At 40.9% G+C, this 13,229-nt stretch overlaps 1 protein-coding gene and 1 pseudogene across 1 annotated transcript in view; both read left to right on the top strand.

Moving 5' to 3' along the window:
- Dip2c (disco interacting protein 2 homolog C) overlaps positions 1-13,229 on the top strand; it is a 380,164-nt gene that overhangs the window by 354,234 nt on the left and 12,701 nt on the right. The window contains exon 33 of the mRNA XM_051194770.1: positions 3,549-3,610. Coding sequence (XP_051050727.1) covers positions 3,549-3,610 — 62 coding nt within the window. The remainder of the gene's footprint in view (positions 1-3,548; positions 3,611-13,229) is intronic.
- LOC127229783 (heterogeneous nuclear ribonucleoprotein F-like) lies at positions 4,711-6,355 on the top strand (annotated as a pseudogene).

Genomic DNA, 13,229 nt, shown 5'->3' with positions numbered 1-13,229 from the left:
CCACTATTCTGGATTAACATCAGTTTCTATAGTACCCTTAAGCAATGTCATTGTTTATTAACCTGTGTGGGAACAATTTCCCATAGCCTTGACTGCTATTTAAAGCAGAGAAACTTTCTGCATTAACTATATAATGTGAAAATTAGCATCCTCTTTTTATTAAAGAAAAAGAAGGAAAAATAATGCCTTTCATCTCACAAAGGAGACCTCAGTTGTTTTCTCATTAAGGAAAAAAAAAAAAACTTAACTGTGAATGCTGACTTTTTTATTACATGGGATAAGATGAGTGATTTGTCTGAGAGGAAAGCTATAAATAACTTGGTGAAATTAAATCAATAGTAATAGTTCTAGTCAACCTTAAATCTTGAAACTCCCACAAAGAAAAATACAGTTATCATAATGATGGAAGTAAGAGTCCTTTATCATTAAAGAGAACAAAATGGAATGCTCAAAGGGAATGCTCTCTCAGCATAAAACAAATAGCTATAATAAGAGTTTAATTAATTTGAGCTTTCAAGCCACTTGTTTTCCTCTGCCATGTTCTTAGATAAGAGAAGTTAAAAATAAAGTGTTGTCAGAGATTTTTGCATGCTCTAGGGAGTTAGTCACAGTCAGCTACAACTTTCCTATCGTCTTCTGCTATATGTTGTCCTTGATATTTAAGACTCCCATCTAAGATTACTGAACCTGTATCCTTCGTCACTTGACTTGTTCTTTGTTGTAGTCAAGAAAAATTCCTGGGTTTCAGACTATACTTTGAACCAAGAAACCAGAACCTGAGGTTGTCCTTTAAGTTCAGTGGGACCAGTAAAGCTAGCACTCTCCAGCCTGAATGATGATTGCACATTGATTGCTTACCAGCCCTTTAAAAGGAAGCCTTCACTGGGAATGTTTTCCTACAGGGTCAGAGTGAGGAGGTCAGATCTGATGTTGGTATGGGCTTTTCAGAAGATTCAGTTCAAAACAAAAACAGATAGTGTATGAATAAATGGATCATTTTTCAGTTAAATAGTTCAGATCCAACAAGATGGTCCCTGTGATTCTCATTTCATTTACCAACTTGACAGCTAATGGGACAGCCTGTCAGATTACAGTTGAGTGAATTAGCTGTATTTTCACTATATTTTGCTCAGACCAAACTGAATAATCTACCTTGCCTATCCCACCCCTACTCTCCAAAAAAAAAAAAAAAAAAAAAAAGGACCATTTTTGATTTTGTTTTGTTTTGAGACAGGGTCTCATGTAGCCCTGGCTGACATCAAACTCCATGTGTAAAGATGAAGGAGCAAGTATACAGTGTAAGAACCTGGAATCTGATACCTTCGTACTTCAAATGCACCCTGATGCTTTTCGTTACTAATCTTATGAATAGGGTACCATAACCATAAATGTAGACTTCTCTTCATGTCATAATGAGAAATATAGAATTATTTAAGGAGCTAAAGAGGTGGCCCAGAGGTTAAGAGCACTTACTGTTCTTGAAGAAGACCTGAGTGGTTCCCAGCCCTTATGTCTTCTATAAGTGCCTAACTTCCCAGGCACAGGTACACATGTACATACAAAATTTAAAATAGAATAACATCTTTTTTAAAAACTGTTTCAAATATATACTATGAAGTGAACCATTAAGATATATACTTGCTAGTGCCATTGGAAAGAGAAAACTCAAAGCACCATAAAGTCACTGGTGAGGTGCGCTATCTATTTACTGATAAAGATACTGCCACAAAAATTGCCATGATCTGTCCTCTACTTCTCTTTTGTGCTCTGTGGATATGTTGACATCTTTTCAGTTTTTTTCCCTACCTTTAACAGTATAGTATTGTTAATTTTAATGGTTTCCATATTTGACATTGTTTTGATCTTGTTATTACTTTATTCCTTGCTTTCTGCATTTTCTTTCCCAATCCCATTCCTCCCTTTTCTTCATCCCATTCTTAATTGTTGCATTGTTTTGAGTGTGTCTCTCCTATGTGTGTCTTTTGTGTTTTGTGTCTGTTGGCCTGTTGTCTTTTCCTTTTTTCTTGTCCCTACCCTCCTGCTGCTTGTAGCCCCATAGGCTGTGGACACTGGCCGAGCAGGTAGGGGACTTTTCTGTTCATCACACCAGTGCATACCCATTTCCTTACCTCCTGCCTTTGTAGCTTCTAACACTGGGAAAGGCTGAAAGTGCAATGCAAAAATTGCAGGCATTTTGTAGGCTTGTGGCTGAGGTACCATCTACAGTAGATGGTACATCATCATAAATTTGATCATTGGTTCCCTTGCTGATTGAGTCTACTCCCATTTCCTTCCATTTCCCACCTGCTTCTCAGGACCTGTTTTATGCTTTGCCTGTTTATAGTTCATTATTTTAGACAGTGCTTTCACTACCTGCTGCTCTATCAGGCAGCTCCATTGAGTAATTACAGGGTAGAAAGAACATTGTTTTTAGGCCACTGTCACTGTAAGTATCCAAGTTTTACTTAAATGTATTTCATTTTTTCCTGCTCTCAGTGGTAGGACCCTACTCACCACTATCAATGAGTGTTAGAACAAAAAGTAGTGATTTGTTTTTGTTTTAGACAAGGTCTCAACTATGTAGCCATAGCTTGCCTGGAACTTAAAAATACCCATTTACTTCTGCCCCTGCTTCCTGACCACTGGGGTTAATGGCATGTACCACCATGCTCAGCAAAGCTGTTGTTGTTTTTATTCTTATATTTAAACATAATTTTGGTGCAAAATTGAGATTCCTTTTTAAATTAAGTAAATTCTGAAGGGCTTAATTTCTCCTACCCTTTCACAAAACTGTTGTATTTGCCATATTTTTTCAACCTCAGCATTGTATTTATTGCCTTATCACTAAATGTAAAGTATTATGTCATTTCAGTAATAAAGACCTTCCTTAACAGAAGTCATTAGTCAGAAGTCAGTCTAGTATATTTTTAGAAGGTATTTATAATGCTAAGATGAGATTCCTGGACTGTTAGGCTAAAGGAAGACTGTTCAGAGTACTTACTGCTCAACTGACTTGGAGAAACATAGAACCTCCCTGACTTATGTCACAGACAAAAATAGCCTTCTCAGGCTGGAGGCACAAGCAGGACTAAAAGGAACAAAATAATTATCTCTTGTATCTTCCTCCTCATTCTGTCAGCTCCTGTCACACTTCTGCTTCAGTATCTTAAAGTCTAAAAATAGCCTTTCTGAATGCATGTTGTGAAAATTTCTGAGCAAAACACTTCATATCCTTGACAATCCACTTCTGTAGCCAAACATTTTCTAGTAAAACAAGTTGTATCCCTCCCTTGTTCTTATTATACAGACATGAATGGGGTCAAGCTTTGTGAAGGGCCAGTGTGACCCTAAAATATTCCCTTGGGAATTTAGACGCTTGAACCAGATGTTAAAAGGCTACTTGGAGAAGTGTAGGTTTAGTACCATTAATCTTTTGGGTTGTTTGTTCATTTTAAGGTATTTACCAAACAAAGGCTTACCAGTTAGTATAATACAAATACAGCCTTTTCCCTGCAAACAGGTTAACCATACTGTATTGTTGTTTGCAGGGGACATCGGGACCTGACCCCACCACTGTCTATGTGGACATGAGAGCCCTGAGACATGACAGGTATGAGTTCTCTCCTCTCTCTCTCATTTTCTCCCTTTCTCCATTATTGATGGTCTAGCACTTGTGTGTCCAAGTTAAAAAAAAATTAAAGGAGTCATGTTTACTTGTTCAAAGTATCATTATATGAATAAAGTGTATGACAGAGCAAGTTGACTCAAACTTTACAAATGAAAACTTGGTTGTACAATGTATGTCAGACATACCATCTCAGTCAGGTTCCATTTTGCATGCCAATATATGTCAACTTTTCTACATGAGTGTGTGTGTGTGTGTGTGTGCGCGCGCGCGTGCTTACCATATGTAGGTGTTTCTATGAAAAAGTAGAAGTGAACCTACCTTTTCAGTCAAGCTGCTGAACAGCATTTTAAAATGAGGCTATTAATGTGTGTCAATTTTATTTTTTTGTATAAAGTATATCTCAGGAAGAGAGGGCAGGTGACCATACAAGACACAGCTTTTTAAAGGAAGTCCTGCCTCAACTAGACGATCCTTTTGGGATGACCAAGAGAAAAGAAAAAAAAAAGTGTCATTATTTTACATCAATGTTACCCATTGAAATAATTTGTGTTCTCCTTGAAGGCCATGGAAATGGCCCAGCATTTTTGTAGTGTGCAGACATAAGCATGGATTAATATATTTCATAGGTGGTTAGGTTTTACATGAATGTGATGCAATACACCAGGTAGTGTGCTGTTTCCCTGTGTTTTTTAGAAGTTTACTTAGCTATCAAAACTATAATACATGAAAAACAGGCCAAGAGTGGTTGTGTGGTTAGGGGGTGAGAAATAGAAAGCAGCGTGCGCCCCTGCCTGACTCTTCAAGGACAGGAACCACAGTATCTCTGCAAACTGAGAAGAGATCCAAATTTGGAGGCCAGGTGGAACATGCACCATCCTGAAGACCTGGATAGTCACCACTCCCTAATCCCACAAGGCTGTGTTCATCCTTAACTAATATTAGCCATATCTGGAACCATATTTGATGGTTCAGTTTTGTTGGTACAATTTGCCATCAAAAGTGATAGATATGGAGTCCGACTGCCGCTCTAGATCACGCAGTTTCTGCTTCCCGGACTCCGGACCTGAACGCCGGTCTCCTCATCGTGGTTGAGAACAAAAAGAAGATGCACCTGGACTTTCCCCGGAGCTCTCTGCGTTTTTAAAGCATCGGGTGGAGTTGGTTCCGTAAGCCGCGTTGCTTACTGAAAGAAGTCACTTCTACCTTCCTCCGTGGAAAACTTGTACCTTCCATAAGTGTTTCCTACAGAAGGCACCCGTGGTGGTTTTTTAAGCTACCAAAAATTGCCCAAGCTTGTGTGACATCAGCTTTGTGAAGTGTCCATGATGCTGGGCCCTGAGGGAGGTGAAGGCTATGTGGTCAAACTTCATGTCCTACCCTGGTCCTGATCAATTGAGGACGTACAAAACTTCCTCTCCGACTGCACAATTCATGATGGGGTCGCAGGTGTTCATTTCATTTATACTAGAGAAGGCAGGCAGAGTGGTGAGGCTTTTGTTGAACTTGAGTCAGAAGATGATGTAAAATTGGCTCTGAAAAAAGACAGGGAAAGCATGGGACACCAGTATATTGAGGTGTTCAAGTCACACAGAACCGAGATGGATTGGGTGTTGAAGCACAGTGGTCCAAACAGCGCCGACAGCGCCAATGATGGTTTTGTGAGGCTTCGGGGACTCCCATTTGGATGCACAAAGGAAGAAATTGTTCAGTTCTTCTCAGGGTTGGAAATTGTGCCAAACGGGATCACATTACCTGTGGACCCGGAGGGCAAGATTACAGGGGAGGCGTTCGTTCAGTTTGCCTCACAAGAGTTAGCTGAGAAAGCTCTAGGAAAGCACAAGGAGAGAATAGGGCACAGGTATATTGAAGTGTTCAAGAGAAGTCAGGAGGAAGTTAGGTCATACTCAGACCCTCCTCTGAAGTTCATGTCTGTGCAGAGGCCTGGGCCCTGTGACTGGCCTGGCACAGCATGGAGGTACATTGGCATTGTCAAACAGGCAGGCTTGGATAGGATGAGGTCTGGTGCCTATAGTGCAGGCTATGGGGGCTATGAAGAATACAGTGGCCTCAGTGATGGCTATGGCTTCACCACTGACCTGTTTGGGAGAGACCTCAGCTACTGTCTCTCAGGGATGTATGACCACAGATACGGAGACAGCGAGTTCACAGTGCAGAGCACCACTGGCCACTGCACTGCGTCCACATGAGAGGGCTGCCCTACAAAGCGACGGAGAACGACATTTACAACTTCTTCTCTCCACTCAACCCTGTGAGAGTTCATATTGAGATTGGTCCTGATGGAAGAGTGACGGGAGAAGCTGATGTTGAGTTTGCCACCCATGAAGAAGCAGTGGCAGCTATGTCCAAGGACAGGGCCAACATGCAGCACAGATACATAGAACTCTTCCTGAATTCAACAACGGGCTAGCAATGGGGCTTACAGCAGCCAGGTGATGCAGGGCATGGGAGTGTCAGCTGCCCAAGCAACTTACAGTGGCCTGGAAAGCCAGTCAGTGAGTGGCTATTACAGGGCCGGCTACAGCGGTCAGAACAGCATGGGTGGATATGATTAGTATAAGTATAGGAGCATTTGAGTTATTTCAATCAAAAATTTCACAGGCAGCCAATAAGCATTCAAGAGCAGTTTAAACTCTAGAGGAAGCTGGGGGACCCACTTTGCACCATGAGTTTGTGAAATCTGGATTAAAAAATTACCTCTTCAGTGTTTCTCATGCAAACTTTTCTTCTAGCATGTAATAATGAGTAAACTAAAACTATTTTCTTCCGCTTTTCTCAATTAACATTTTTGGTAGTATACTTAAGAGTGATGTTATCTGAGTTAAGTAGTTTAAGTATGTTGAGTGGATCTTTAAGCACACCACAGTGAACACACTGGGGACATGTACTTTTCTGGAGAACTCAAAGGTGCTAGATCCCTGATGCAAAGAAGCATTTCTCATGTTCATTCTAGTTTTTATTTTCATTTAAATCTTTAGGTTAAGTTTAAGCTTTTTAAAAGTTAGTTTTGAGAATTGAGACACAATACTAATACTGTAGGAAATTGGTGAGGCCTTGACTTAAAGCTTTCTTTGTACTGTGATTTCCTTTTGGGTGTATTTTGCTAAGTGAACCTTGTTAAATTTTTTGTTAACTAATTTTTTTCTTAAAATAAAGACTTTTTCACAAAAAAAAGTGATAGATATGCTGTTATGTAGTTGGTACAGTCAGAGACATTGCCCACACTGTGCAGTGCATGTAGTCAGTTTTCAGCACCAAACAGAAGTCAATAGCACTCTTTTTGGTGGACTTCCTGGCCTCTATGTGAGGCTCTCACAAACCACAGATAATTAGAGACTGTGTCATTAAAACCCCTTAATGATGGCTGGGACCGATGAAAATTACTTTCCCCTCAGCATTTTCCCCCACAGAATCAGGTTATGGTCAGAGTTCAATCTGAAGCACTTTCAAAACTCAGAACCAGCATTAGAACAACTGAATAACTTCTTCCAGGGTCAGAGGCATGTAGGTCTACAAGTGATGTCTTCTGCATCTGCAAACAAATCCACTTAATTATAAACCTTACTTGTAAAACATCTTGTTTGTACAGCTTGCTCAAAGAGTGCCCATGCTAGTGACCCTTTAGCAGTTGTACCTTTGGCCTGCCCCGCCCAAAATATAGGAAGAACAGACTTCTCAGTGCAGTATGGTTGGATGTCCTCATATGTTATGAGGGAAAACCTCAAGTTTGTCTTTATTAATCTTTTAAGCCCATCATTTGTCTTCATTATGACAAATATCCTTACTGTTTGGAGAAAGTACACACATGAGGGTGTGCATGGTATATAGTGATAAAGTAATCAATGCTCAACATCAGATCAGCATTGTACTGCTGGAAAGAGTAGGAGGCCTGTGTCAAAGATGAGCTTTTTGTGACCACCAGTTAATTCTGTGATATTGACCATGGCCTTCTGAGTGACACTTTTGTCTTAATTTCAAGTCAGTGGTAATAGTCTTCCCCTGTCTAGGCTCTTTGCTTATTATTAAAATAAGTAGAAACAGACATGATAGTGAGTTGTATGCTAGAAATTGCTCAGGGGTCATGTGTCATTAAATGTCACTGGATGTCATCAGTTGTAATGATCAGGGATGACATGGCCCTTGATGGACTTCTAAACTACAACTCCTCCTGCATGGGATACCTTATAGTGTCTGAGCAGTCCCAACGTCTCACATCAACATGGTGGATTATTCCCAGGGACCTTCTTAGAGCTTGGGTATGACACAGTGCAGTTTCCTTGAAATAACCTGCTCAGTTCTCTTCTATATCAGAGAAAAACTGAGGACTATTCCTCAGCCACCAGACTATCTCCTGGGATCTTACCCCTCCTCTATCTTCTTCACTCAGGTCTGCCTTAGGCCTTGTCAGTATACTCTTTCTGGTAGATGAACCCACTCCTCTTTCTCTATCCCAGCAATTCTTCCCCTTATCCTGGGGTTGAGAGATGCTTCCTTTCCTCCATGACTCTGCAGCTCACTCTCCTTATATTTACACTGTGAGGGTGTGTGTGTGTGTGTGTGTGTGTGTGTGTGTGTGTGTGTGTGTGTGTGTATGTGTATGTGCATGTGTGTTTTCATATATGTATTCATGCACATGAGAGCTCATATGTGAATGCACATGTGGTAGGCCATAGAAGAGCCTGGGATGCCATTACTCAGGTTATGTCCACCTTTGTTTGTTTGTTTGTTTGTTTGTTTAATTGATTGGTTTTGGCTATAGGACCAACCACTCATGGAACTCTACTGACTAGCCAGTGATTTCCAGGGATCCTCCTATCTCCACCTCCCTGGCATTGGGAATATTTTATTTACATATTATCATGACCAGTGTTTTTAACATGCATTCTGGGGCTAACTCTCAGGTTTATTGAATGAGTTATCTCAGACTCATCCTCCACTGTAGTTTTCAAAAGATAGGCATTTACAATGTCCCTGCTTGTTTAGCCTTTTGTCTAAATCTGTCCTGCCCACTTCACTCCATTTGCCTGGGCCCTTTTTCCTTGGTCTATTGAATAAAATTTCAGTATTATCTTCATCCTTGTTTCACTTGTCTGTGGAGGTCCACCCTCCTGACATCTAGACACACTAACCACCTCATCTGCTTTCTCTGAGATCCCCCTATGGTTTGTGATCCTCCAGGGGATTTTCTCTCATAGTCTTTTGAAAAGCTGGGTCTATCACTCTCATCTGAAATTAAGTCTCCTCCACATTGAAGCCAACTCTTTCTAGAAGGAGATAATGCCCAGATTTTACATCTTCAGCATTGCATTTGACCTTGATTGACATATGTAAAATATACTTTTGTTGTATCTCCTGTGACATAGGGGCTCCAAGACCTGAAAGGTCCAAGACAAGATCTGCTTATGACCCTGAAACAGGGTGTTAGCTCTTGGGGAGGTCTCAATTTCCTTATGTTTAGGATGGGCACAATAAAATGAGTCTTTGTAGACACCTGTAATAGCTAAGGAAAAAAGAAAGAAAAAAAGAAAAGAAAAGAACTCTGAGGATCTTAGGGTAGGTTGAAACATGCTGGGAGCCTTGGACAGAGAGAGGATGGAGATTCTAGTAGTGAGGTAAGCTTTCTCTACAGAGGCCTAGTGTCTCTATCCACAGCACCTTGATGTGCTACCCTCAAGAGAAAATGCAAAGCCAGTTGCTGGAAGGCAATGAGACAGGAGAGCTGCTAAAAATGTTCTTTCCTTCTTAAGGTATTCCTATGGAAGTGGGCTAGGGGTTTTCTCTTTACAGCTACGTGAGGATCTGTCATAAGGATTAATTACTTTGCCTATTGATTTAATGGGGCATTCACTTGGGAGTGACATGACACCTGCCCAATTATCACTTAATTAACCTGGGAAAGCTTAGTTTGTTGTATGCTCTGCATTGTGAGGGAAAGAAGGAGAGAGGACAGGTAGGTGCTAGCTAGCTCAGAGACTGAGATCAAAATGGAAAGAAGTGATTAAATAGGCACATTAACTATTTCAGCTTGGTTTTATGCCTATGTGTTTAATACTTATTTAATTCTTATAGCCCCAATGTTAGGGTTTTGGCAATCTGCATTTGTAGCCAGGTTGCCATGGAGAACATTTTTGCCTTACAAATGAGGATACATATTCCTCTAGTTTCCAGAATAAATTTAGTTCCCACATATACAAGGGAAAGTATTCAGGGGCTATTTGGAAGTTAATTTGTAAAGGTATTATTTTCCATGTATTTAAAATGAATCCATAGTTACTCAGTCTCTTTCAGTTTGACCTTTTCTTAAGCATGTGAATTGTTACATCTTTAGGAAAGAAAAATATTTCTCAGACAGTTAAAAAAAAAAAAAGTTTTAATGGGTTGTCAGAGCTTAACCCAGTACAGTATAAAGGTTTAGAGTAAATATTTGTTTGCTTTCATCACGCCTTTAAACAGAAGTAATGCTTAAAGAGTGAGGTTAGAACAGTATGAGTTCTCAGGCTGGTGGTATAGTTCAGTTAGTAGAGTACTTGCTTAGCTTAGCGTGTAAGAAACCATGTGTTCCATCCCTAGCAATGCATAAACTGGAGATTGTAGCACATTCAGTAATTACAGCACTGAGGAGGAAAGAAAGGATAGGAAGACCAGAAAACCAGCCACATAACAAGTTTGAGATCATCCTGGGCTCTATGAGAACCATCCTGGGAGAAAGGCAGTAAAGAATGAAATAAAAGCCTGGATTCTAGACTAGTCACTGCCCTGTCAAGAATTCCAAGAACAGTGGACAGAGAAAAGGGCATCTCAGTGGGCTTATATTTGGTCAGCAGCAGAATTGGAGAAGCAAGGCCAGGGCCTTTTGCTAGCTTGGTCTCTGGTGTGCATTGTGTGAGTGGCATGAGTTTTGCATATGTGTATTGTAGTATGGTATGGGCATTCTATATATGTGCACGTAAGCTCATGTGTGCTCAAGGGTATTTTATGTTGGAAATGTAAGAGCATCTGGGTAGTATGTTATCAATGGGCTACATATGCATGCCCGTGATTGTAAATTAGGACTTTCATGTGTGTAAGGGTGTGTGTGTGTGTGTGTGTGTGTGTGTGTGTGTGTGTGTGTGTGTGTACCTGTGTGTACCTGTGTGTTTCTCATTGGTATATTGGGAGTATTACGTGTGTTACATGCACATGGGTGTTTTGGACAGACTGCTATGTATTTTGTACCATTCTTGACCTGCTCCCTGAGGCCTTATTTTCCCTCTGGCTAAAGTGACTGACAGATGCCTTGAGTAATTACTAGCTTCTTTGCTTCCTTTATTTCAATGTTGACTCTCTTCAGACAAGGAAAGTCTTTAACTCACTGTTTGACTAAACTTGATGCTAGAATATGATGACAAGATTGTGATGTCATGTGATTTCTCTGACTAACCAGCACTTGAAAATATACTCTGAAGTATACTTGAAAATCAGATAACTGTCCCCATGGAGAAAGTGAAGGGCAATTGCCTTTTGTGGAATCTCACTTGTGGGTATTTTGATAAGAATTTCCATTTTCTATCCCTTAGGTGAACCCCAATCTTACAGGGAACTTGCTTCCAAACCCGTTTCTTGGTGCCTCATGAAAGATGTATTCACATTTCTCGTCCTCTTCAAATATTCCTTGTACTAAGTGTTTTGGTGAAAGCTTCACACCAGCCCCTGACATCCATATACCCAAAGAGTCTGGAATGTTTTGGTGGAAGTTCTACCCAAGCCTCCCTCTCCTAACTCCCTCCAAACCCTGCTGTGTCTCAGAAAGCCTACCAAATGATTACTTCTTCCCCAGAGATGCTCAAGACCATTCCCCCAGGGTAAACTGTCCTCCAGTCTCTCTTTTCCTATCTTCTCTTGGGGGGCGGTGGCCTGGAAGGCCATCCAGGAACATTGTGTGTCATTAAGTGTGGGCTTTTTCTGATTCTGTTTGATTTGGTCTGATTTGGATTGCTGCAGCAGTACAGAGGCTTACCGGGGTGTAGAAACTTTTCACTAAGCATGTATGGACGGAGGAGGCTTCTACTGGTGGAAGCACCAGTGACATGACTGAGCTCCTTCTACACAGACCTCAGCCTAGTCTGAATGTGAATCCCTTTCCCACTCTGCAGCTAGTCCATCTCTCCTTGGTCATATATTGAGGATTTAACCTTATAAATCAGTTCTAAATGTGTAGTTATTAGTAACAGCCATTGACCTTTGTAACTCAGAAACTGCAATGGAGCCCCTGAATGGGCACATCATGTTCTTAGTTCATTCACCTCACCCTGCCCAATAGTCTGGCAGTGTGGGTAAGTATTCTCATGGTGAGGAAATCAGTCAACGCTCAGGTCTTCCCTAGGTTTCAACTCAGAGTTAAGAGTTACTGTACAGAGCACTAGTGTTGACAGTGATGGCAGATCACCTTGTTGGTAGTTATGAGAGTTCATTTGTTCAGAAAATTAGCCCTTTGATATGTGTTCCAGTGCTTCTTCTGTTGTTTTTCCCCTCCCATGGCCTTTGCTATATCTTTATTAGTGTGTAGGAGTGGGGGTCTTTTGTATCCTGTGTCTTGTAGGGATGTGGTGCTAAAACACATAAAAAGAAGGCCTCTTGTGATCTGATGTTCTGACCTCAAATCTGCTCCCAGCTCTTTCTTTTCCAAGGCATAGGCCCACTTTGTGTTTGTATTCAATTAATTGCAAACACTCAACTCTCTTTTTGTTTTGTGTGAATAAAAATTGTCAAAAAGTCAGGCATGGAGATACATGTTTACATTATCAGCTCTGAGAAGGCAGAGACAGGAGATCCCTGAAGTTTTCTGGCCAGCCAGCCTAGCCTATTTAGCAAGCTCCGGGTAAATGTAATTCTGTGACTCAACAAAAAAGAAAAGAAAAGAAAATAGAAGGTGTTGACCTTTGACCTCCAAATCCCCTCCCTACACACACACACACACACACACACACACACACACACACACACACACACACACACACACAACATTGTCTTGTAGGTAAATGCACAGAATCTAGTCCTTGGTTAACTGGTAAGGAAGGAAAATAAATAGTGAAGATCACAGCCTGAAAGGTAGAACCCTGGGAAGTACAGTGAACCAGCTCTGGTCATGGCCTTCTCACCAATTCTCCAGACAAAGTTACCTTTAACTATGCTTTAGACTAAAGACTTTTCCCTCCTGGAGAGGGTTTTCACTGTTTCTTTAGTTAGGCACTCTTAGTTCAGCAGGCCACCTGTGGCTTACTAAACCCACAGGCACTGCCTTCCTCAGCATGTTGTCTATACCTAAGCAGAGCTTTGCTAACCATAGGTCTAAAAGTTCATGGCCTAAGGCACCTGGCATGTTTAAGAATTCCATTTGATGCTCACCTTTCCCCCTTTAAATGTAGACATACTTTGAGTAAAGAGGCATCTTTACAGATGTTTTGCAGATGGGGCAAATTAGACTCCATCTTCTTTCTCAGTGGTTATTGCAGATGTGTTCTTGCCATTTGTCCTTGCCAGTGCATTGTTGACTCTGCTATCAGTAGCCCTAGCTGGAATTTCCACTTTTGCTATGGAATAATGC

Source organism: Phodopus roborovskii, unplaced genomic scaffold, assembly GCF_943737965.1.
Source record: "Phodopus roborovskii unplaced genomic scaffold, PHOROB, whole genome shotgun sequence".
Taxonomy (NCBI): domain Eukaryota; kingdom Metazoa; phylum Chordata; class Mammalia; order Rodentia; family Cricetidae; genus Phodopus; species Phodopus roborovskii.
This window is presented reverse-complemented; position numbering and strand designations above follow the sequence as displayed.